Source organism: Ambystoma mexicanum, chromosome 1q (genome assembly GCF_040938575.1).
Source record: "Ambystoma mexicanum isolate Mex_15411 chromosome 1q, UKY_AmexF1_1, whole genome shotgun sequence".
In the NCBI taxonomy this organism is placed as follows: domain Eukaryota; kingdom Metazoa; phylum Chordata; class Amphibia; order Caudata; family Ambystomatidae; genus Ambystoma; species Ambystoma mexicanum.
In genome coordinates this window covers 1408683437-1408709735 of record NC_090922.1, presented here as the reverse complement: position 1 = coordinate 1408709735, position 26299 = coordinate 1408683437, and the positions used below count along the sequence as shown (strand labels likewise).

Genomic DNA, 26299 nt, shown 5'->3' with positions numbered 1-26299 from the left:
CCTATCGATGCCTGCACGGAGGACGGCTGGCGCATAGGGGGTTCAGTTGAGGAGGGGGTCGGTAGAAGGTCCAGCATACGGAGGAACCCAGCACTGGTGACCCGTCCTAGTAGTTCAACGCGGTCAACGAGGCATCCGAAATAACGTGCATTGTCCACACGAAAACCCTGCACGTCATCCCTAATGGCACGTTGACGCAACGCCACCCCAGCCAGGCTCAACACGGTCCCGGATTGCCACGTCCGCAGGGAGAGGAAGGCCAGTTGTTGTGTGCGCATCACTTCCCTGAAAACGGGTCTGGATGAAGGCATCCCTGCTGGTGTGGGAAAATGATGCAGTCACAGGATTGGGGACAGGATTACACACAGGCACCTACGCGGCCACCTCCTGTCCCTGCCCCTGGACTGCACCACTAGCACCAGTGGAATCCCCCCCTCCAGGCCCTGTGTGTGGGCCTTCCACAGCCTCCTTCTCAAACAAACCCACCAACAACCTAGATGACTCTGTGCTATCTTCCTCCATAAGCCCCTGTGGGATCTCAGCTGCCCCTTCTGCTGCCGAGGAGTCCACCTCCGACTTCCGCCTCTTGGACCTACCCTCGGCAACTGCGGCCGCAGGAGCGGCACCAGACTCCTCACTCCCCGAAGAGATGACAACCTTGGAGGGGAACTGGGCCTTGCATCTCTGGCTGATGGTGGGATCCCTGCCGCTGTGCTCCACAGCACCGGCACCACCCTCTTCATCAGTTGACGCTGTAGACACACAGAGACAGAACACAGGCATCAGGGCACTGTCCAATGGTCTGATACACACATGACAGCTGCTCAATGTCAAACTTCACAGATGGCATCACACTCCCCAACACAAATCATTTGAAACCACACACATGCGCAAATTAACAGGAATGTTGCAGCAGGCAGCACCATCCATACACATACAACAGCATGAGCATCCGAAGGTTAGCCTGACGTCACATGCAACATTGGGAGTGCGGAACACATGCACACACGCCACCAGACATACATGCATCTGTACATCTCCACCACCTGCACAGTGAAATCATCGGCAACTATGTCACATCTGTCAATCTGCCTCCTACATGTCGGTGTCACAAGCATCCATGGCGTATCACATTCGCAGACATGTCAAACACACACAAGCACATATATGCCGTGCACGTACATGAAGGTGGAACCAGTATCCATGTGTCACACCCCAACCATGCCATAGTACATACACAGAAATGTAAACATGTGTGCACCCACATATGCATTTGGGCATCATGCATTTCAACACATATACCATTGATGTGCCTCACACATGACTGGACTCACATGCGGCGGGCTCATGTCCCTGTACATACACATCCATACATGGGCCTTTCAAGACATATGTCCAACCTGCACACTCCTGGCACACCTCAACATGCACTGCGTCCAATCAGTACGCATGGACACTTACCGGTCGACTCCGGATGGGTCTTCCCCTGAAGGACCTGGAGGTGGAGCGCTGGGTGTATGCGTTCCAGGACCCTCATCTGGATGTTGGTAAGGCGGACCCGGCACCCCTCTGCATGTGCTGCCTTCAAGAGGCGCCGGGCCTTGCTGAGTGTCCTGGACCTGAAGCCCTCCCAGCGCTTCCGGACATGTGCCATGTCGAGGGCTGCCACCTCCTCCACGTTGATGGAAGCCACAATGTCCTTCCAGATCCTCTTCCGTCCTTCATTGTCGGCGCGTGAACTTCCGAAGAGAGCATCATAATGCATCTGGACTTGCTCCACCAGGATACCAACTTCTGCAGCACTGAAGCTGATAGCCCTCTGCCTCTCTGGCTGGGGGTTGCCAGTGGTCTCTGATGGTGATTCCCCTGACATGGCAACCACAGAAGCAGGTGTGGATGGACAACTGGGTCCTGGTGCTGGGCTGTGGAGCGATGGATCTTCAGTCGGGAGTCTTCTGTTCTAGCAGGGGTGGTCACAGCAACTGGACCCCTGCAGATGGCTGACGTGCAGGCACCAAATAGCAGGGCACCTGGCTAGCAGGCAGGCAGCAGCAGATGGCAGGTGGGAGCGGGCTCGGGGCTTTGGGGGGCAGGAAAATGGCCTTCTGGGCAGGAGCGTGGTCTTCCGTGTGTTGTTGCGTGGCCAGCTTGATACGGAGTGATTTGGCACGTGAAAAAACTGCACGTCAGCGTGTAATTCGAGGAAAGGCCCTTAGTGCGTCTGTGACTTAACGCGCACAGGCGTTTCCCTCCACACGGATGCATGTTGATTGAACACATGCAAAAACTGCACGTCCGGGTGTCACTGCATGTAATTGGAGGAAAGGCCCTTAGCGCGTATGCGCGTAAGTGACATCGCACGTGTGGGCTGGGTTAAAAAGTACACGTAGGACGCCATTTTCTTGTACGTGCTTTTTGTGGAGAGCGAGTGGGTGATTCTTGTACTTCTTGTCGGTTCACACGCGATTACTTCACAACGGTTCCAGTTCGTACTCCTTGTATACTCAGACGCCGTTCAATACTTCTTTTGGCGGGGGTGTTGCCAATGCGCACACGTGCATCTTTTTCACGTTCTTTTTCCAGGCAGACGGTAAGTCGTGCACGTATTTTTCAACTGTGGTTGCCCCCGTGTGTCGCATACCCATTCAGAAGTCATTGTAGCCTGCGTGTACCATGCGTACGCTTATTTTTGTATTTCTGGGTGCCAAAGCGTAGTGCAGGTTCTTTATTCCACGCACGTGGGCTACCAGGGGTTGCGTGCACATTAAATTTAGTTTTTGGGGTGCCTGAGCGTTGCGTGACCCATCATCTTCCCCCAGGGATCACAGACAGCCTTGCTAGAGCACTAGGGTACGTATTCCATCTAGTTCCCTGCCCCTTTCACCCCAATTGCCCAGGACAAGTGTTTACTGCACCTCCCATTCGCACAAGAACATCAGTGCCATGGTTGGGAGGCGACCAAGTGGTAAGGGAGGCAAAGGTGGCCGACCTCCAAGAGGTGTCCGCGGTAGGGGACATGGCCAGGATGTGCAGGGTGGCCCAAGAAGCAAGTGTGTGGAGGACCAATTGGGGACAACTATGCCCCCAATGGGTCGTTAGATGCAGCTGACACCATCCCAGCTCAGGCCTTGTTAACCAAGCCCATATTGTTGACCGAACCGGCACAAGATGACTCACAGGCCGACTTCCGTGTCACCAAGTCAAAGCCACGTGTGGCGGTGAAAGTCGCTGTCACCAGGCCACGTGGATCTGGGACAGCAATGTCATCTGCTGCCCCAAGTAGCCACGGTGAGGAGGCTGCAGGGGCAGCTGCAGCTCAATCCACCCCAGCTCCGAGTCACCCAGCCGGGACAGTGTTGGTCCAAGACCATCACACCAAGGTTGGTCCTGCCGACATCACCCAGCAGCCAATGCCTGCAGTGAGACCTTTGGTTATCGTGCCTTTGGCTACTTCCAGTGCCCAGTCCGCCTGCGCTTCAGCCCCTACCGACCAGAGCGCGTAAGCCACTCAGGGCCCGCACCACCTCTGAAGAGGAAGAAGGGTGCTCTTGCGGTGCAGACTGGGACCCCAGACACGGCTCCCCCCTCTGGCACGTCAAGGAAGCAGAGTTTCAATGATGTGGAACTAGACGCACTTGTGGCTACGTGTCGGCCCATGGCCGCGAAATGCTGGTGACTGCAGGGTGCAAGACTACGACTGCTCAACGTAGAGACCACTGGCAGTGCATCGCGGACCAGATTAGTTCCCTTGGATTTGTGAGGCGCACAGCTGATGATTACTCTAAGCAGTGGAATGACCTCAAACGCAGAGCAAAAAACAAGCTGGTTTCCAATCAGGCCTCTACTATGGTGACTGGCAGTGGGTCTCCACCAGAGGAGGAAGTACTCACAGAACATGAGTCAATCGCTGGAGGCTTCATCACAGAGGATCAGATCCAAGGCGAGGGAGACCTACCAGATCTTGATGCAATGTCCGGTGAGTGGGCATGCATGTGTGTGCAAACCATGTGTATGTTGCTTGGGTGATGTGTTCTGATTGAGTACCAGGTGAGGCTGTGTAGTCATGACTACTATGGGCCACCCATGTGGTGCCTCCAAACCATCCCCCGGCCTTGGGTTTGGGTTTTACAGTATCCCTTCTGACCGCAGTTAACAATTTCCACCTGATTACTGCACTTGCCTTTCAACTGCCATCATGCCACAACATTGTTTATACTGTTTTCCTGTTCATTCTGCCTGATTGATGGAATCCTTTGCATGTTTAACACACATTTTTGTGCCGTTCTGCCCCAAATTTAACATACTTCAGACATAGATTACACCCCACAGTGCCCCACATTTCTTTACTTATTATGGGAATGATTTCATCAATCAGGTTGATTGAGTATTGTGCACCTACACATGCCCTGCACACAATCACTTTGGGACCCTGTTTGAATGTTCAACATGACAATTGTCTTCTGTCATGTCCAAGTGACCAACCATTGATGTATCCATTTGCCTCCCATTACTGCATTAGTGAACACTGGCTTTGTTGCAGCATGTGGCACATGTGTGTTTTGTCACACTCTTTTGCATGTTCTATTTCATGATGTCCATCTCACATGGATGGGTGACAGTACTGATTTGCTACCATCTGGGTGTCCTTGTCAAATCGGTCATGGCTATGCTACGTGCCATCTGTGTGATGGCATGTGTCATGTATGTGGATTGCCCATGCCACTCACAGGCTGATATGTGATGCAGGTGCTATGCAGCATGCAGCACATGTGTTGCTTTTCCATCTTGGAGTCCTCAGTGTCTGCTTTTCGGCTCCCCTTCCACTTCATTGCCAGTGCATGCATGCTAGAGTTGTCATGTGTGACATGTGCCATTTATGTATTCAATGTCTACCTCGTCATGCCTGTGTGTGTGTGGGCTATGCTGCTCATGCCCGTTTTCATTACTTTTCTTTTATGTTTTTGCAGGTGATGAGGCACTAGATGCTGTTGAGGAGGAGGAGATGGTGCAGAGGCAGGAGTACTCACAGCCACAACCAGGCATCAGTGGAGAACGTGGGGTGTGGTGGGTGAAAATCCATTTCTCCTACAGACCATCCTCTCCACGGGTGTCTCTGGGTACACCTCCAGAGACATCTATGAATCAGGTGCTGAATCTGACATTGAGACATATGTCCTGTCGCAGGTGAGTGTTTCTGGCAGGGATGCTGCTCTGTCCAACCCACCTGCACTGGGGTAGACCCCTCTATGGGGCATTCAGTGTTGGAAAGTCCGCCTGTGGCGGTTACAGATGGAGGGTCTCACTCCACTATATTTGCTCCTGTTCCTGGGCCAGCAGATCAAAGGAGGAATGCAGTCCTACAGCCTCAGGCAGTGCCAGCACAGCAAGGTGTACATCAACTTGCCCCAAACAGGTGTGGTGCCCGCCAACGCGGTGGCCGTGTGCGCCACCAGGCAATACTGTGTGGGAGAACTCCATGTATACTATTGCAGCACAACAGGGGGCATAGTGTGAGATGATGGCTCAGGCCATGGATAGGGTGGCCACTTCCATTCTCCCCCCTGGAAGACAGGTGGAGCTCCAGCAGCAGGCAACGGAGTCCATGTGCCGCTCACACAGGGAGGACATGTTGGCGTCCAACAGGGACCGACGGGCTGGACTGGAGACTCTGTGCACAGCCATATCTGCAGAGTCACAGGTCCACAGGGATGCCCTGAGGTTAGAACACAGGTCCCTCAGAGATACTCTGGGTGCACTTGAGGTGTCCCAGAGTACAAGCTCAGAACAGCAGCTGGAGCAGCTAACGCGCACACTCTCAGCTGAGCTCCAGGCAACCCGTGAGGAAATCCGGGCATCACACAAGACCTTGCAGGCAGAAATGTGTGCTACCCGTGAGGTGCTGCATGGGGATCTCCGTACTATCATCCTGCAGAACCAAACCTTTCAGACCCGCATGCTTGCTGCCATGAAGGAGCATGCCAGGGCTTTGCGTGATCTGCCTCCCATATCACACGCACCTTCCAATGTACCACCAGAGGGTGATGACAGCAACGGCAGGTCTCCCACTGTAAGGTAGCCGTGAAGGCCATGAGCCCATGGAGGTATTTTTTTTTTTTTCTCAACATCCACGATGTGGGTGTTGGAGTGCACCCTGTACCTCCTCCCTCCTGGGTGCCCCCCCCGATCCACACATGGCCATTTTTCTATTTTTTTTTATTTTGGTTTTTTCATATTTTATTCCGAATAGCAAATTAGAATTAGTATTTAATTCATTTATTATCTTTTTTCCATCTTCTTTTTTCTATTTATTATTTTCATTTTATTTTCATTTTTAATTTATTTTAATTTTCATAGATTTTTTTAAATTTAAATTGTATTCTGATTTTTACTATATTATTTTATTTATTTGGTTTACTTTACATTTACATGGGCTCGCAAAGGGTGTGACCAAGTGACAGTAACTTACACAGAGGCATTGGGCTCCCATAAGTTGTGTGGGCAGTCTGTAGTCCAAACTGTGTATACATCCCTAGTGGGGATTGGTGTTGATTTCTCCACTGCATGGTGGATTTGTATATGCTTTTATATACAGGACTTTTTGCATATATACATGTAGCTTCTTCATGTCTTAACGTGCCCGTCTCCATTGCAGATGCAGTTCATGTTGTATGCAGTACACTGCTACATTTGCCTACCAGCAACACACTGCAGTTGGAACGGGTCGATGTGCCGCCTTTTTCAGGTTGTGACACTTAATTTTTTACTGTTATACGTTGCCGCTGTTGGATCCTGTACTGATGTTTTGTCTTGCTGGTAAGTATTTGTTCATGTGTGCTGTTTTTTTTTCATTAGTGAGAGGAATTGTCTCTGGCCTGTTGTCATGATGCCTACCCCCGGGGCACCAGACCAGGTCCAGCAACCCCAGAAGCAGTCATCAAGTTATTTTGAGCAAGCCCAAAAACCCCTGCTAGGGGCTGTTTGGGTGCGGTCCTGGCGCCTATGGCGCCAGGCTCATATGGAGAGTCAGTCCTGGCACCATAGGAGCCAGGCTCATAGAGTAGAACTTTCCAGATGCAGACCATGCTGCAAGCTTACCTGATGCAGACCATGCTGCAGAGCTCCAAGCCAAATGGGTCTTGGAAGGGACTATTTTATCTTGGGACTATTTTTTACTCGGGTGGGGCTGGGGAGGAATACTTTCCTGGGACTACTTTAGAGGCTATTTAAACCACGCCCGAAGAGCAGCACACGCTTCGCGTTATTCTACATCCAGCAGTGTAACGCTCACCGTGTCTGCAAGCCTGCATCCAGTCTTCTGCCACGCCCGCCTCGAGTCTGCAGCTCCTAGAAAAAGGGAGGAACAGAAGGAGGAGAGGATAGAATAAGAGCAAAACCTTCGATCCTTACCTGAATTCCGGATCCACCGCGCCTTCAAGCTGAAAGAAAGAAGCATTTTACACGCGCTGCCTCGCCTGCTGCAGCGCCGCGCTGAGCTCACCGGCCTTCGCAGCATCCTCACGATCCACCGCATCCTTCTGCACGTTCCCGCCGCACTCTGGCACCTATTGGGAACACAAGAACAGCAAAGGTGCGCCAAGGGAATAAACAGAGGCAATAGTAACTACCCCCATAGACTTACCTGATTACCGCCGGGGGTACTATTCCTCTTCACGGGTCGGCGCAGTCTCCATTGCATCCTCGCTGTACCCCGGCCCCTAAGGGGAACAAAAGGACAACAAGGTGAGACAAAGGGACAAACAAGGGGAACTCTTCTCACCACAATAGACTTACCTAATTTTACAGAGGCATTATTCCCCGAACTTCATATTTTCTCTCCACACCTGAATAAGGGAGCAAGCAACAGGTTACATTCTGGCCTTATTTTATTGAACTGTGTAGGATAAGCCAAATCCTTACCTGAACTTCGTCAGCTACCACAAGGAACTCTTCACTGGGGTCAAGCTGCAAACTGCAAGGAATCGGACAAGAGTGAAAGTCAGACATGTGAACTCTTACAAACTACATACTTTTCGGAGTCAATATTGTTCTGGAACTCACCAATTCCTTCGAGCCAGTGAAGCAACTGGTTATCAACGCGCCCCTGCGCTCAATGCAGGATGGAGAGCTCATCTTTTCAAACCATCAGGTGAGACTGTAAGAGGGGACATCAAAGGTGATCTGTGGGGAGAACAGCGGGGGAGGGGGGATTTACGCTAAACTCCACGGGTGGTCAATCCCCTTTCTCCATTTGTAGAGGATATTCCTACGGTCCAAGCAAACGAAGCTAGGTGGGCCAGTCCAGTCCGTCATCTCGGCCCTACGCGTCACATTGGTGGAGACCGCAGCTGTCCAGTTCAGATCGACGCCTCAGGTGAGCGTAACACCTGTTTCTATTTGGGACGGTGCACTTTGTGACACTTGTATCATGTGTTGTGCATTCATTTGGTTGCTTTCACATGCATGGTGTGTTGGGTAGCTGAGATGGGGTTAGGGACGGGTTGGGTGGCATGCCACTATTTGGTTGTAGTATTTTGCAAGGGGGTAGTCCTTCATGCTGCATGAATGTGTGCCTTTTACTGACACAGCATTGGGTGTGTTTAAGTAGCTAGGGATGCACACAATGTAGCACTTCCAGGTAAACAATCACAGGGTGGTATGGTTGTGACAGTTGACTGTCCCTTTTGTCCTCATCATAAATTGTCAGCTGGTATGTGCCAGGCCTGTGTGCACTCCACAGGGGTGGGATTTTAGGTGAAGAAATTTCCACAAGCTGTGTACTCGCTGCCTCACCACGTGCCCTTTCACCTCCCATGCGCAGCGGCCGTGCATGTGGTTCGGGATATGGGGGCACCACCATGTCCACCGGCATGCCCTCCGGGTTGCAACCTTGTGTGGGACACATGCGGCCACTATGATCCTGCACACTACTGGGGGCACATATAGCAGCTGCCCACCAGAGCGGTCAAGGGAGCGAAAGCGTGACTTCAGCACTCCGAATGTGCGCTCCACTATGCCCCGGGTTGCAATATGGGCTGTGTTGTATCTTACCTCAGGTGGTGTGGTGGGGTTCCGTATTGGCGTCATCATGTAGGTGCTCAGAGGGTAGGCACTGTCCCCTGGGGAGGTGATAATGGTCGTCATTAGTTGGGTTTTCCCATTTCTCAGTGTCTGATATGCATGCATGTGCAGAGGCATTCATACTTACCAATTAGCCATGTGTCGCCATGCCTCCCAGCTTCCAGGTCCCGGTGCAGGGGTGACATTCGGAATATGAAACTTTCATGGCTGGACCCCGGATAGTTGGCATATACCGAGGTGATGATTCCCTTGGCATCACATACATCCTGCACGTTGATGGAATGCCAGTGCTTGCGGTTTCGATAGATGTGCTCAGTGGCCCTGGGAGGACGTAGAGCCGCATGGGTGCAATCAATGGAACCTATCACTTTGGGGAAATGTGCCACCCGGTAAAAGTCCTGGATGACGGCCTGCCTTTCTGCAGGTGTTCTGGGCATGTATATGTGCCTGCGGACTGTGGGGAGTGCAGTCATGATCGCCAACACCTGGTGTAGGCAGCGTGACTGCGTGGGTTGTGAGACACCCCCAACTATGGCACTTGTCCGCTGAAATGACCCAGTTGCCAAAAAGTGCAGTACATTGAGCACCTTTTCCAAGGGGCTCAGTGCTTGGGAGCACAGGGTGGGTGATGTGAGGTCATCCTCTCAATCCCTGACCAATTCTAGGATTATTATTGGTGGAAACCTGTACCTCCCATAGACCTGGTCATCAGGCATCCCAAAAAGGCTGGTCCTGGGTAAAAAAATGCGGGGCCTGGCTATCCTCCTCCTCCTGCGATGTCCCACGACCACTGCTGCGAGTAACTGTATATTCATCGTAGGGTATGAGCTTGTTTGTTTGCGTGTACTTTTATGCTGCTCGGGGCCGCTTACGCCTGCTTCCAGCTGGTGTACGTGTTTCCTGATTAGCACGTCTTTTTTGGCGCACGGGTTTCCCCTGTTGGATTCCATGAATACGTATTGCTAGCGCATGCGTGGGCGTTGCGAGCATTTACCTCCGGTACTTCCCCCCGTAACGCCCACATTTTCACGTGTTGTTCCCCATTCCGCGTGTTACGCCTCGTGTTACGTCCCCTTTTCTTGTGTGCACTACACGTTGTGCGCTTTCGCTGTGCGCGTCACGCATGTCGTTTAGTGACATGTGTGCCTGTGTGCGCCACCCATGGATTTGGCGCACATCCCAGGGTTTACACGTGCAGCGCATTCCATGAATCGACGAACAGCTGAGTGTGCGGCTGAGTGCGCGGCTTTAGCACGCGTGCGCTGCGATTTTCACGCATTCGCTCCCCTTTTCGGCTTGCATTTATTTCATGAATTACCCTGTGAATCTTTACCCAACAAAGGAGATCCTGGGAGCCATAGCCAGCACACCGAAAGAACAAAGACTGTTTCGCTATTGTAATATGCATACTGAGAACGTAAAACATGTATGTATTATATGCCCGGCTTAAACAGCAATTCATTATGATAATTTTGAGCAGTTTGCTCACAGTGGAAATGTGGCCTTGCCTTTCTGGTTATGGATTTGCATTTTAAAAATTAATGAAACATCACTATCTATCGGTGTGATTAATTATCTTAATGAGATTTTAAGTTTATAATTATGTTTTTATGAATTCTCATGTATGTATGTTACTATGCGTACTGTTGTGTTGTCGTTTTATTATTGTACATAACATGAAATGTGCTCTTGTTGTTTTTCTATGTGTTAAATGTTTTAATGTAAACTAAATCGCACAATAAATAAAAGAAATACAAATAAAAGGTATTGGGCTTATTCGAGAGCTGGTGATATAAACACCCTGAATTCCGAGATGTTTTGTCTTACTCGCCTGTCCAGCGTGCATACTCCCTTATCCATGGAGTCAAGGCAGCTAACACAGGCAGAACTCGGGAGCATCACACTATCAGATCACACACACGTACTGGTGGATATCGACTGGGGATAAGGAAAGGAAAGGAACCGTGCTGGCGGATCAAGAACTCCCTCCTTAGAGACCCAATAGTGAATACCCATATTGAAGACATCATTTAAGATTTCTTTGGACAACATCCAGATAGAACTACTTCCCTCGCTGTAAGATAGGACACCATAAAAGCAGTCCTTAGGGGCGAGTACATTGAAAAGGCTAGAGAACTTAAAGCCATCAGAACTAAAACTGAGAGAGAACTTAGGAAGGAGCTGCCGAGCACTCAAGAGGCAGAGCATTAAACAAATCCAGCTAGGGCAAATGAATGAAAACTGAGAGCAGTCAAGGCCCAACTCTAGAAACTGCTTACTAATATAACAGTCCACCCTGTTGCAGATGAGACAGAGGTTATTTGAGCAGGGGCAAAGTATAGTCCAACCCTAACTAGACAGTTACAGGCAAAGAAAAATAGATCTATCATTCAAGTAGTACGGAAAACTGATGGCACATTAGTACTATCTGAGAAAAACAAGCTTGAATTAGAAACTGAAAGGCAACAAAAAAAACTTAGATGGGGTCGAACTGCCAGTGTTATTAGGGGAGAAAAGAGAGAAACTCGAGAATCCAATTGAGAATGCAGAGGTAAGGACTGACTGAAGATTTTAAAAAGTATGGGCCCTGATGGATTACCAGCGTTCTTCTACAAACGGTTTGCATGACAACCTATACCAAAAATGACACAAATGTACAATTCTTTTCGAGAAGCTGGTAGAATCACAAGTGCAAAAGGCTGACTGGCATAGCCCTTTCACTGATGCCTGACAGAAGATAAATGCTATTCATTTGCAAGGGGACAGGAGCAAAAAATACTGCACTGTAGAGTTTGTTTATTTAAAAGGGGGTCAAGCAACAACTTCGGCTGCCCCTGCCCCTTCAAGCCCCCCCTGTAGCTATGATCCTTACTGTGTTTTATATTTTATTTATTTATATATTGGTAATGCACATTATACAGCAAAAATTGTGTTTCAAGGTGCATCAAGACAAAGGGGGGAATAGAGAAGAGGAAAAAGGTATAACACAAAAACGGAACGTTATTAATAGGTCTTGAAACTTTCGGAATATGCAAGGGCTATAGTATGAGAGCAGGGGAGAGGGATAGGAGGGGATGCTCAGGAAGGGGAGGAAGGGATAAAAAACAAACAGCCTCCCTACTATGCCCTGAGACGAATCGGATCATGCAAGTGCTATAGCATGAAAAAAGGGGTAGACAGGGATGAAGGGATGTGAAGGAGGGTGTACTTAAGCACCTTAAAGCATCTTTGTGATAGATGGAAATACCAATAAAATGTCTCAGACAAAATAACCGGACTAAAAAAAGATGGTAAAATACTGCTTTTATCTGAATGAAGGAAAGCAGGGTGCATCATCATTCATCAAGGATCACAATGTCTTTTTGATTATACTTAGTTTATATGATGTTAGATGCATCATCTATGACTCCATCCTATGTGGCATATTAAAAAAAAACATTGAGGGGTGGGATTGGATTAGGGGAACATGTCTACATATAGAATGCGTGAATATTAATCTCCCATTGGTGGTTCCTTGTCTGTAGAACACACCCTGAGCTACTTCTAAATACGTATAACACTGATTACAGCAGAGAATATTGCAGCAGAATAATACTTGTAAAGTTGTATGTAAAAGTGCATGGCAGGCTTTTCTGATTGTTTGGCAACCCAAATCCAACCTTGGACATTCAGCTCGCTAGCAGCACGTATATAGAAACGAAACCCAGAGATAAGTCAGCTCTCCCCTTGTTTTCCCAATTAGTCTACCCTCTCTCATTGGTAGGCCTCATGCCAGTGTCCTCAGTTTGAAGGCTGACCTTGCCAGTCTGCACTGTCTCAGAACATTCAAGGGAGTGTAGTCACACCATTATCTTAGCTACAAGCCTAATAAATAGACCTTGTTTGTGAGCTCTTCATCAGGTCTTACACGATGTTGTCCATTTCAACAGTGTATTCAACACTATTTAATTCGATTATGCTGGGCGCAGTTGCTCCTCTTGCCTATAGAGACTTGCTCACTCTATCCCATATACACTTGTGCACTTTTAATTGTGCAATACTTGGCATCGGTAAGTGTTCTTGTTCCTTCTAATCTTGAGAAATATGTCCTTCGCACATGGTCTTCTCGTTGGTCTGCATTTGTACTTTCCCTTTCGAAATAGTATCCATGGTCCTAGTCCAAGGTACTCCTCTATTTTGCAAGGGACAAACAACTTTTTCATTATCTTTTCACTTTAAGATCCTGGGCTCGTATTTTGAGGTACTTGGGTTGATTTGACATAAGCCATCGTCCATCTTCTTCTAATGGTCGTCCTAAACATTAAATATATACCTCTCATAAGCAAACTTCTATATGTTATTTCTACACTGCGTTTCAGCGTATTTACAGTTATTGACCAGTTGGTCACTTTATTCTTCTTTGTATTCATGGTTACTGTATCGTAGAGTGCATGTTTCTCTTAGTGTTTCAGTTACATTGTGATTCTTATGTATTTTCATATTGTTTCAGCATAGGTTCTTACATATTCTTTATGACATTCTTTCGTGGTCGACATACTTTGTTTTAACGTACATCCATTCTCTTCATGGCTGCATTTCGACAGCTCGGCAAAGAGCATCCTTCTTGGTAACTTTCCTCCATTATGTCAGCTTGTGAGTACACTCCAAATGGTTGCCTGATTGCATATCGTCTCTCGTACTCGGCGTGGTACAGGAATATTACCAGGATTCATGCATGGGTTCCCAATTGTAGCTCTTCGTCTGTCATTCCAATAGGACGGTGCTAAAGGTGCGGATTCCAGGGAGAAGGTGTCCACCTGTTCCTCTGCAAGGGGAAGAAGGAGAAAGGTACATGAATGCAAAACAACGTAAGAAAAATGCAGGTACAGGTAAGTTATCTGCAACATGTGAAGGCCTCGCCCTATGGTGAGGGGGGCTACATCACAAATGCAAGTATAAGGAAGGTTGCAGGTAGGTCAATGTAAAGCATAGTAAGGAAGTGAAAAACGATCAGAGGCTGCAGATAGGAAAAAGCAGAACACTGCACAGGGCTGGAGAGTGGCCACCATCCAAGCCTACCAGAGGGCAAGAAAGAAGACATAGGACAGGGCTGAGGAAGACATCCTATAGGTTGCAGGTGGACAGTTGCAAGGCAGGCTAGGTTGAGCCAATGAACACAGCTCAATACATGTTATGGGGCGACATCAAGGGGGCTCCTGAACATGTTAGTTGGCGCAAGCAAGGAAAATACAATAGCGAGCGGGCCAGGCAGTATCAATGAAGGGAAGCAGTATCCCTGAGAGCTAGTGGAAGCCACGGCTGCACCCAGAGGAAGAGGAATTAGCAGAGCGTTAGGGAATAGGCGGAGAGAGGTGAAAGGAGGGGGAAAAGTGAAAAGGCAAGAGCGAAATACAGCAGACATGATGGCAGGCAGCCAAGAGCAACAGGGAGGGAGTCATTTGAAGAAGTGGAGGAGAGGGTATGATAGGAAAAAAATCAGACATGCTAAATTAGGGAGAAGGTCTCCTTACCTTATCATGAGAGGAGGAATCAGAGCGGCACCTTGGTTGATGACAGGGGCCAGTCGTAGAGAGAGGAGTGCCAGGACCGATGACAGTAAAAAGCTGAGATGGGGAGTTGGCTCCTCGGCACCATCCATGCCGCGACAGGACCAAACTGGGTGCATCAGTACCCTTAAGGGAGGCCGTTCGATGGGGTCGTGGCACCTGCTGGCTCTTGGGTCCACCGACCATTAGAATGCACCCCGGCCAATCTGCATTGAGTAGAGGCTCCAGGGCAGTGATGCAGGCACCCTTGTTGTTCATGGATGCACGGCGGACATGATCGAAAAGGCCCAACCATGTTGCGCAGAATGGAGCCCCTCATGGGCTCAGGGCAGATCGAAGACTCTTCACACCATTACCAAGTGACCAAAACCACCTTGACCACTGGGTACTTGTCTTTAATGTGACATTTTATCGGGCACCACAGCTTAACTTTGACCGCAGAGACTACTCTCACACAGGGATATACTTGTGTTGTCCAGGGTCCCTTGTATTTACCTTCCGAGGGTACAATATGTGACCAAACCCTTCCCATGTCGCCTCATGCACAACGATGGAGGTATTCCTTGCCACTACGCTTCGTTCTGAATCCAATATTTGGTTAATTTCCACTCTCACTTTTACCTCTGTTACGCCACTGCCCAACAGCATATCCCACCTGATGTATGCCATCTCAACAGTGCCCACATTTTCCTAATGTAATTTGACTCCAATGAAATATGGCAATACAACACTCTTGGATCAATCAGCAGTAAGCAATTTTCTACCTTTTTCGTGAAGCTGCTTCTGGGATAGAGTTGCCCAACCATTTACAAAACTATGCAGGTAAAAACCACGAAGAAGAAGAGAGTCTCACATAACTGCTGGAAAGAATGGCAACGTGTGCAACTCAACCTAGCTTGGGTTAGGAGGAGGTGAGGCATTCAAACAAACTACTAGAACTTCTATGCCAAACTTCGCTTCTATTACCCTTGTACAGGCACGTCATGGCGAAAACCTAAGCAAAGATGCAAGAAATCAAAGAAATCCCATTCAAGCTAGGCAACCTTACAAAGAAGCCTCAGGTAGTGGCACAACTCACTCCATAGCGCTCTTGGTAAAAACAGAATTGTGGAGGATACATGACAGCGCAGGTCAACCAAGCCACTTATTTTGTTTATTTTTATTTATTTTATTTATTGTGCATTTGTAAGTCGATTAAATTAAGTAAATTGTGTTTCAAAGCGCCCACAGGGCAGCAGGGAGGGCACATGGGAACAAAGGCAAATATACTAACAATAAAGAGAAAGATAGAGGTGTACCTACTAGGCCTGGTGAGCATTCAGAACGTAGAAGTGCAGAGAGAGAGAAGGGACGAGGGAAAGGGGTAGTGTTATGTTTTCCACCGAGGAAGTACTAGGAGATAAGTTGCAAGCAGTTAAGTTCCTGGCAGAGATCACTTGGTGAGAGTGGTCAACTGCCAATAATAAGTACATGCCCGCGAGACAGCACAGGCCAGTGGGCGTTCAAAGGCAAGTGCTGGGAGTGAGCAGGGTCTGGGGGCAAGTGGGTGGGGGGGCAAGACCCTGAAGGATACATGAAGGCCCTGGTCACCAATCTCAGCGACTGTGATGTTTAGCAAGGGTGGGAGAGGGGAAATGAGGAGGTGAAAAGGAAAGTCTTGAGGAAGTAGGAGTCCCAATGGGAAGGATCTCAGTCTTGCTGGCTTTGAGGCAGAGATATTAACAACTTGAAGAATTTTCTGGTTTCTGGGAATGGAAGAGATCTGGAAGCACCTTTAAAATGGTCATGACTTAACAGTGCGTACATTTAGAACCAAACCAATAGACTGAGATCCTATTTCTTACTTTAGCAGTGACTGTGGGACATTTGTTTTCACAAACGGAACTGCACCCTGCCTCTTCAGAACTTGAATGATGACACAATCTTCAGAGGCTGGTTTGTCTATGAGCTTAACAAAGCCATTTGTCGTGTCATGTCCCTGGAACGAAAACAAGAGGAAACAGAATACAATATTTAAGGATGGCTCATAGCCCTTTTACCTGCATCAGTCCACGAGAAAACAAAAATTGTCAAAGCCAATATTTTGGGCGTTTTATTGCATTTTACATTTATAGAATAGAGTAACTACTTGGGGCCCTATGCACCCAGTATTTCCAAACATGTTGGGAAGTTAGTGTTTACAGACACATAGCATTAGTAATAGGAATGGTGAAAAGACTACGATTCTGTTAGGATCCGTCCTCAGACAGCTCCTTTGCTTCCAGGTGGACAAGTCATTACGAGCGCAATGTTCTCATCACGGCGAGGCAAGCTGCATCATTTTGATTATATGTCTGCTCGTTCTCATTCCCTAAAGATGGCCGACATCAATGCCTCAAATATATCTGGGAACGCTTTCTAGTGTTCCCGCAAGATGGCCGCCAGGGAATGTTCAACATCGACAACTCCACCATCACGGTCTCAACAGCTGTACGACTCCTCACTATCCATGTCCCACCAGGTCAATGCTATAGCCTCCTCTGCCGCACTCACCCCCAAGATGAACAATGCTGTCAAGCCTTTCCTCTCTACCAAAAATTGCCCATCTATCGCCAGAGCTGCAATAAGCACAAAATTGGACTATTGCAATGCTCTATTCTTGGGCACTTCGGCTAAAAACATCAACACACTTCATGTCACACAAAATAATGCCCTCAGGGCAGCTCTGAGCATTCCCAAAAGGGAATCACTACTGCAGCTTCTGAGTCAGGGATTCAGAGTGTCATTAAGAAGGCGGCGCAACCACTAAAATGCACCTGCATAGTGGCAATCATCCTTTTTTTCTTTGAAAGACATTCAGAGACAGGAGGGTTTGCACAGTGGCGTGGGTTGCCTAATTCCATGGTTCCTAAGGATACTTCAAGCAAGTGAGAACCGGACAAACCTGACCCATTCACTGCAGTTCATCAAAGTATTTTAACTATCTCTATCACTAAATTTTGGACATGTTTAAGGAAGTCTGGTGAGGGTAGCCATGGTAGTAGAAGTATTTATACAGAAGCACCCATTAACAACAAACAATACATCAGAATACAAACATAATAACAAGCCCTCAAATAGCCATGAGCATATTTTAAAAACAGCATTCACACATCGACAGACATAAATAGATAAAACCTATATCATTATAAAAAGCCATATTCCATTCACGTATATTCTAATGTTTTACACATCTTTTTGTTGTAGTTTTTTAACGAGTAACATTGAGTACAACAAATCATACCTTATCATTAAACATATACGTTGCAGGGAAAGCAATACATTCTAATTATCATTTCAAAACACAGGCTCCTATATGTTTCCCCATTGAAACCTCTTATGACTTACACTGTGCAAAACTCAATACACCCCCTCTTTGTTTATTGCAACACTCCTCCCTCCTGGTTCCTACCCCCAGGGTAAACCATCTCACCTTTTGCGATTGTCCGGTTAACAATCAGTATCACAACCAATGGTAATTACCATGTCATTAGAGAGCGGGTTAGTCTTCCGTCTTAGCCAACGAGGCTTTCCTTTTTCCCTCTTTCCCTTTTCCCTCATGAGGGGATCTGTTGAGATCCCATCTGTGTCTGCAGTTTCGCCTGCTTGTAGGTAGTCAAGAAGGGAAGCCATTCTGAGCCAATATGAGTGTGAGTCTCTGAGAGGATAGAGGTTAAGCTTTCCATATCATACATATCATATATATTGTAAGCTTTGTGAAACCATTCAACATGCTTAGTGTGAGAAACCTGAAGGTGTCCCACTTACTCGTCCCCGGGGATCTGCCATCCAGGTGGCCAGGACACGGCCATCGCTATTGGATACAGTTCCTGGGGGTGGACTAGTGAGTCCTGCCTAGTAGGATACGTAGAAACTCTACCCTCCCCCTTTTCCAACACAAACACTTTCTCACAGGGTGAACGACAACAGACTAATATCCGAGCTGTTTACCTGGCATGTCCCAACACGCAGGTCAGGCAGAGTCAGGCAGCGTCAGGCAGTCACCAGCAACTCCAGACACCTGACAACCCTTTCCCTTCCACATAGGGATAAAAGGCAGAGCACAAGAGCACACTCCGGACAAGGTCGAACGCACGAGGAAGCAGCCATTCCAGGACATCAGTTCAAACGGAGGAGAAAGGCATCGAGACCTGCAAGGACGTCTAGGAGGATGTTACTCTTGCCCCTCTCAACCCAAGCCTCCGAAGAAAGATACCTAAGAGCGTGAATCGCAGCTGGCAGGTGGTGCAACGGATGTCAGCGATACATGGCACCCTCCCGCCCTGATTGCCAGGGCAGGGAGGCTTGGTGGCCATCGAGGTACTGTGCTTGACTCCAGCGGCAAAAGGAACAGTGAGTTTCAACACAGCCGGCGAGTCGGAAGCTGATAGTCAGCCGGCTTGTGTTAGACTCAAGGTTACAAGTAGCAACAATAAGAAGATAAAATAAGACAAGAAGTCTTGTATGAACAATGTTGGTACCAGAGTCAGAGTGGTCTGGCGCCACGTGGGTGCTCAGTCGAAGGTCTCTGACTGGTACCCCTCTCCTGAACAAAGAGACTGTGTTGAACATTATGAGAAACTACAAGTACCAAGAGGCAATAGGGAAGGCTATTATAAGGTGTTAAGGTGGTCATACAGGGGTGGAACCAAATCCCTTGTACACCTTCATAAGGCCTTCATACATTTCAGAAGTTATGTTATTGGGGAAGAGGCATTTGCACCCTGTTGAGGGTAACTCTGTGCAAACTGTGATGTTATATAGCTTGCGCTTGCCATTAACCAACATTGATCCAGCGAGACAAGATCGCCCTTCGGAAGTCTCTGTTTACATTGGCAAGAGCTCTGGTTGGTCTGAGTCCAGACGAGGGGGACCTACTGTGAACATAGAGCGAATGTTTAAAAAGACATTCAGACTTACGATTATTATAGGAGGAGAGAAAAGCTAAAGAAAGCAAACTGTAATTGGGGCAAATGTGAACCCGACCGATGGATTCCTGTGAAATCATAGTGATGATAGAACTATGTGAAGCCTGACTGGGGGCTGGAAAACCAAGGGAAGGGAATCCCGCATAGTGTTAAAACACTCATTGTGATGACAAGTGTGAACCTGACAGAGGGATGTCCACAGTGGGTGGTTGGTCTGAACCCGACTGAGGGAGGCTGATGATTGTGAAGGATTGCAGCCCGGCTGAGGGGGATCCAAGGGTGACAGGTATTCACCCTATGTAAAGATTACCTGAAGGAACTTTTGTTTTATTGTTTCGGCGTATCAGGCCCTCGAAGAAAGACACTTTTGCAGGAGAAAAGCTTTGGGCACGGAAGGCCCTAATACTTGAAAAAGGAACTGTAACCTTGTGCTGGAGAAAGCCCATTTCCCACTATCCGTCTGATCAAGCTCAAGTTATGCTCTGTCAGAGGGAGAAGATCCGATTTTGTCAAATTTATTTTGAATCCAGAGTAGACCCCATACTCCTGCACTGTTTCGATATGTCTGGGGAGGGAAGTTTCCGGAGAGGTGACATAGGCTAATATGTCATCGGTAAAAAGGGTCAATTTGTATTCCATCCCTTGTCTTGTCAGACCTATATTTGTCTCATCTTTGCCAAAACATTCAGCCAGTGGCTCTAAAGTCACGGCAAAGAGTAAGGGAGAGAGGGGACAGCCCTGTCTAGTACCCCTTTGTAGGAGGAACAATTCAGAAGAAAGCCCATTGACAGATACCCGGGTTTTAGGGTCCATATACAATGTCATAATACCCTCATACCAACAAGAATTCAGGTGCACTTCCTGGAGAAGCGCTTTAAGAAAAGGCCATTCGACTCTGTCGAAGGCCCTTTCTGCGTCCAATGAAACCAATAATGGTTCTCTGTCTGCTGGGATTATGGTAGCTAAGAGATCTAATGAAACTGACCTGATCATGGTGTACCAGAGTAGGCATTAAACTGCCCAGCTGTTCCGTCAGTAAACATTTGCGCCCACATTTTGGAGAGAGATGGGGTGATAGGAGCCACACCCAACTTTGTCTTTTCCTTCCTTTGGTATGATGAGTATTCTAGCCAGAATAAAGGAGTCTGGAACTTGAGTCACATCCATAATGTCATTAAATAGGGAACAGAGCTAATGTGGCTCCAAACTGCTTATAAAAGTTAGTCATGTAGCTATCTGGGGCAGGTTCAGTATTTGATTTTAGCTTAGCGATTGCCCAGAGAACTTCCTGGTGTTCAACCGGGGCATCAATTTGTTCTAAGTGCTCTATTGGTAGTTTAGGCAACAGAATGCTGCTAAGGTATCTCGCTATCTCTGGAGAATCTGCAATGAATTCACCTGGTGTACAGAAAAGCGTAAAAACAACAGCATCTCCCTAATATATGATCAGGAGTTGTTAACCGGGCCCCCCCCACCGTAGGCCTCTCACCACACTAATTAACCACTTGGGTCTCTACTTTCTAAGCCTGGCTGGCAGCAGAGATGGGCTTTGTCTCCCTTTTCAAAGAATCTCTGCTTTAAGCAGCGCAGTTGATATAAGGCTGCCCCCTGCCAGAGGTCCTTCAGTTCTTGTCTCAATTCTGTCACCACTTTCCTTCCATCATCTGGGTCACTGTGTCCCTCCCGTAAAGACTCTTCCTAATGCGCTGTCGCAATTCTTTCCTAATGTTATTTATTAATAAAACGAGGCCTAAGCCATTTCCTTCTTAACTATGGTATATGAATAAAAAAATCTAAATACTAAAAGATAGTCATCAAAACCAAACCGGCAGGCACATGGCCCCCACTCATGGCAACCTGTTTCCACCTAAGCATTTCATGCATGCTATGAGGGGCAAAACATTTAAATGGGTCATTAATAAATAATCTCCTACACTCGGGAGATTCAACGTCACTTAGAATTTTAATTGGTTATTTATAACGTGCTTAATACTCAGAGGTTTCTAAGCGCGGTCCCAGCGATCAAACCTGTGTTGCTCCGCATCATCTTGTTTCCAAGTCGAGCGTGGTGCCCATGAGCTATCCCCTCGAGACATTCTATAATTACTGCCATCTAGCCCCTCAGCCATGCATTGTGGCATTTATGGAGATGAGATTATTAATCCCGAGCATAATGGACTGGCATTACAAATACTGGCCTTAAATGGTACATTGGGCATGTGCGCTGAGGAACAGAAACTGTCAAAGGGAAAATAAGTTTCCCCTTGACAGTTAAAGCCAGCTTGTTCAGAATGGGTGGTGGTACTGCCGGGTCGGTGTCCTGTCACCCATTATATGGACTAGACGACCTAATTTACTGAAACGCCAATGAGAATGTAGAAAATTCTTGGAGTCCAATGCTCGTTGTCCTTAATCTATGTAGGTCCACTTAAGTATTGTCACCAGTGACTTCCATTTGCTCCCCTCCACATCCTGTTCAGAATGTCCCTCACACTCACCCCATTAAAAAAATCTCACTGTTTCGAGTCCAATCTGATTTCATATCTATTGTACACTCTTTTATGCTCAAAAGAGTATTGTTCCTCTATTCAAGTAAATAAATACATACAAAGAAATGTGTTTTAGGTGGCTAGAATGGCTTATTTTGGTGTAGCCAGTCTAGCTATACTTAATGTGGGATGGCATTTTTTTTACTGGACCTCTATGACAAAGCTAACATGATAACTGTTACTACGGATGTAAAGTGGACTTTGAAGAAGTTTTCTTATTGTGCCATGGCAGTTTTAATCGCAAAGCCATTAGGAGAATGTTCTTAGGTTATGGGCAGATCCAACTTGGACATGTTTTCTTATAGTATCATTACTGACATTACATGCAAAGCAAACATGGGTATTTTCTTATATAGTAATAATGGCATATATTGGTGCAACCAGCGAGAAGATGTTTTTTTACATTTGCATATGTTGTGGGGAAAGGCATCATGAAATTGCACTGGGAAATTCTCCGTTTGTGGCTTGCATCTTTTTGATTTTTTCATGAGCTACCCAACAATACCCATTGCAATCTGGCTTTTTCACCCAACTTTTCACAGAAAGTCGGATGTGCAATGCACCACTATAATCTATTATTCAAACAATGTTTTCAAGGTGAGAACCCCCACTAACCATGCTTGGTTGGTTTGAGTTCCTACGCTTCGCTCAGTCACTCTTGTATATTTGTGGGAAATAGTTCCACCCCTCCAATTAGGAAATTCATAATCTGCCACTGTGATTGAGCTTCAATTCATTGAGCCGTAGTAACAGACATTAGTAATACTTGGAAGTATCAGTCCGTAGTGCTTTTGTTCTTCTTTACAGTTTCTTCATAACCTACTTCCTTTTGTTTTTAACTGGTTTATCAGATGAAGCACTACCAGTACTCACTGAATAGTAGTGTGTCACAGATTGAAATGGCTTACAAGACTTAGACAGCCCAAGCAGGAACTTCCTTGTGCTATTAATTGTGCTATTAATTTTACATGAAGCAGTCTTTTTAGATTCCTAGAGTTTTAGTCTGAGAATAATTCAGTTTCTGCCATAATTCTAAAGGTGCACAATGAGCATAAATCTCACTTTGCAATTAGGCATTGGTGGAGATGCACTGGAAATTAGAGGCGAGGCAGAAGTGCCACCAGCTGATAGAGCACAAGGACGACCTCCATTACTGCCTCATCCAAAGCAGGTGTCCCTTTTATTGGCATCCAGGCCCTGCATACCCCTTGTAAACATTGGCCCCTTCTAGCATACTCATCAGGGGTGCATGTCATGTATATTCTCCCATCCCCATCCAGATTCACCCACACCTCCTTGTACCATTGTAACTCCCTTGGTTCCTTTATTGTGGTGTGATACAGCTTATCCACCCTGTCCCCGGGGTAACGATACACTGCTGGCATCCTGTATTTGGGGGGATTAGACTGTCTGTATTTGGGAGTCTTTCATTGTTTGTTCCCTTGTCACTTGCCCTATCGTCACCATCATCATAGCAGAACTAGGCATTGATTTTGCACAGCATCAAACGCCTACCTGACACACACAAAAAATTAGTAACAGGAAAACTATGAGTGGGACAAACATTTTCAGCATCATGCTGAACTAGGAAGGTATCCAGCTAAAAATGTCATTGAACCAATTGCTGGGAGTGATGCCTCCTTCTTTTCTCATCCTTTCACTCAGGTTATGCGCCGCCGAGATTACGTGGGACAGGGTCCCATTATCTGCATCGGCAGAAGGTACGTATGTACAGCATGCACTCCAAATTTTTCGGCAAACACCGCTGTCAATTGCGGTTAGGAGGTCCAGGACATACCGGTTTTGCATGGTCATCAACCGCAAGGCGCAAAGTTCCACTTTAATGACGGTGAATGCCTCTTCTGTGTCGTTGGCCAGCTGGATCATTTTCCTGCGCATGATCTGCAGTCATTTTGAGTTTTATCACGCCTGGATTCCTGGCATGAGCAGTGAGGCAAAAAATGTTTCTATGGTATTAAAAAGCTTGTACTGATCCGTCTCTGCCAGGAGGTCTGGGGATTCACTGGAGATGTAATTTGATGATCTCCGCTTGCGGGAAACTCTGTCCTGCAACTCATCTTCAGTCAGGATGTTGTATGTGGAGGGCTCTTTGGTTGCTGGCTGGGGTGCCGGTGATGTTTCGACTGGCACCCTCCCCCCTTGGACATGGCTTTCTGGAATTACCATTAAGGCTGAGTGTAGTGTTGCCATGGCACAGGTGCCTCTCCATGATGGCGGGAGGTGTAGGTACGCTTGTTTGCCACACACCCAGTAAGTGTCCATTAAGGCTGCTGTTCCTTTTTTCATGTCTGGAAGGATGATTGTCTTGTTGCAGTGTTTGTTGACGCCCATTCGTACCGTCCCCTCGCCGTGAAAACAAAGTAAATGCTGTATTTCTTTTTGTATCTTGATTGGCTTTTCAAGTGCTGTCACCCATGTTGGTTTGGCAATGTGTTGGAACCATGTTGCAGTACATGTTCGTTTGACAAATTGAAAGTTTTCATCTGTTAGTCCTCGCAATGCCTCTGCTTTACATGCGATTGTTTCGTCTTACCATTTGTTTTCAGTGAACATTGTCCCTTTGATGATAAAACATTGTTCTTTCAAACATATCACTCCTTGAGGTTTGCTTGTGCATGTTTTTCCGTTTTGCAGCATTTGTACTGCTACCGTGTGTGCCTGGAAGGTACTTCGTAGTCTACATTAGGTTAAATGGATTAGACATTGGGTATCCGAAATGGGTATCTCTTGGGGTATGAGTACTTTGGGTGTACCAGAGGCATGGGGTATGAGAGAGCAAACATAGCAGCTCCCATTTGTTGCTCGTTTAGCTGTGGCACTCATGTCTGAGTACCATTTGTTGGACTGATCGGGTGGCGTGGGTCTTCAACTTCATCTAATCCCACACCATGGTATTCATCATAACCTTTCTCTCCCGCCCCCCTTTTTCGTCTTTTACCCCACCCCCCCCTTGACCATTATGTAACTTTTTTACCTTCTGATGTCTTATAGGGAAAATGTTTGTCCATATCTCATCATTTTGTTCATTCCCACTCTGTAAAGATGGTGACACTGGGTACGTTAGGGTAACTGGGACATAGGGTGTAAAGTGCATTTTACCGCCATCAGAGGTAGGTTCTTCAGTTGTGTGCCTATTTACATATGGCAATTCCGGACTACTGAACATAGAATAATCAACTTCATACTCGTCCGATGCATTATCAATATCATAACCCATCGCAACGTATTTAAAAATTAGGCTTTTGACAGTTCGGTTTTTGCGCAGAGTGTTTAAGTTAGTATTCACAGAACCATTGTGGCTCCAAATAAATTTGAAGCCATCCCAAATGAGATTTGACCCTTCTTGTATCAGATGTACCCCACTCCTCCCCTCCTTTATATCCCCTAATGTAAATGACACACTCCAGTACAGGCCAAAGCAGAAGAACATACAGTCATAATTGTAATTTCTGTTACTGCTAACTTCTACTCTATCACTATCTACATCTGTGGCGTTGTTAGTGAGGGCCCTCCTTTCCATCATATTTACACCTGTAGGGGCGATATAAATTTAAGTACACAAATAATCAACCTTTTTCCTCTTTCTTTTTTTTACATATCGACATTATGTTCATTTACATATTCAGCAGACATGTTTTTAAATAAAATGTTTTTTTAATATTACACAAACATAAGAGAAGAGAGCAGGAGCGAGCTATCTTTGAAGAACATATACTACGCAGAAAGTGGTAGAGGCAGAGACCTGGCGAGAGTTAGAGAGGGTAATCGAGATAGAGAGCATGATAGAGCAAGAGAGAAAGAGAGAGAGAGAGAGCGCATACGTATACATTTACATTTGATTATAATTATTCTTCATCATTGCATTGTACTATTTCCTTTTTCGGCTACTTTTTTTCTACTGCCTTTTACACTTTGTGATCTGTGTTTCACCTCTAGGGTGTTGCAACTTCCTGACTCTGTTGTTGCTCACTCTGGGGTGACGTACTTTCATGCGCCTTTCTTACATCTGAACGATGCACCCAGTACTTTAAACCCCAAACTTTTACTGCAGAGGGTGTGCAATAAATTACTTCATAGGGGCCATGGAATCGTGGGCAATTCCACCTCCACACGAAACTGCGAACATGTACATTTTCACCAGGCATTAGCTGTCCTGTGG

At 46.9% G+C, this 26299-nt stretch overlaps 1 protein-coding gene across 2 annotated transcripts in view; it reads right to left on the bottom strand.

The window, feature by feature from the left end:
• LOC138548445 (vitamin D3 hydroxylase-associated protein-like) overlaps positions 1-26299 on the bottom strand; it is a 726529-nt gene that overhangs the window by 492418 nt on the left and 207812 nt on the right. For both annotated transcript variants that reach the window (XM_069642277.1, XM_069642276.1), the window contains exon 4: positions 16469-16602. In XM_069642277.1, the coding sequence (XP_069498378.1) occupies positions 16469-16602 (134 nt within the window). The remainder of the gene's footprint in view (positions 1-16468; positions 16603-26299) is intronic.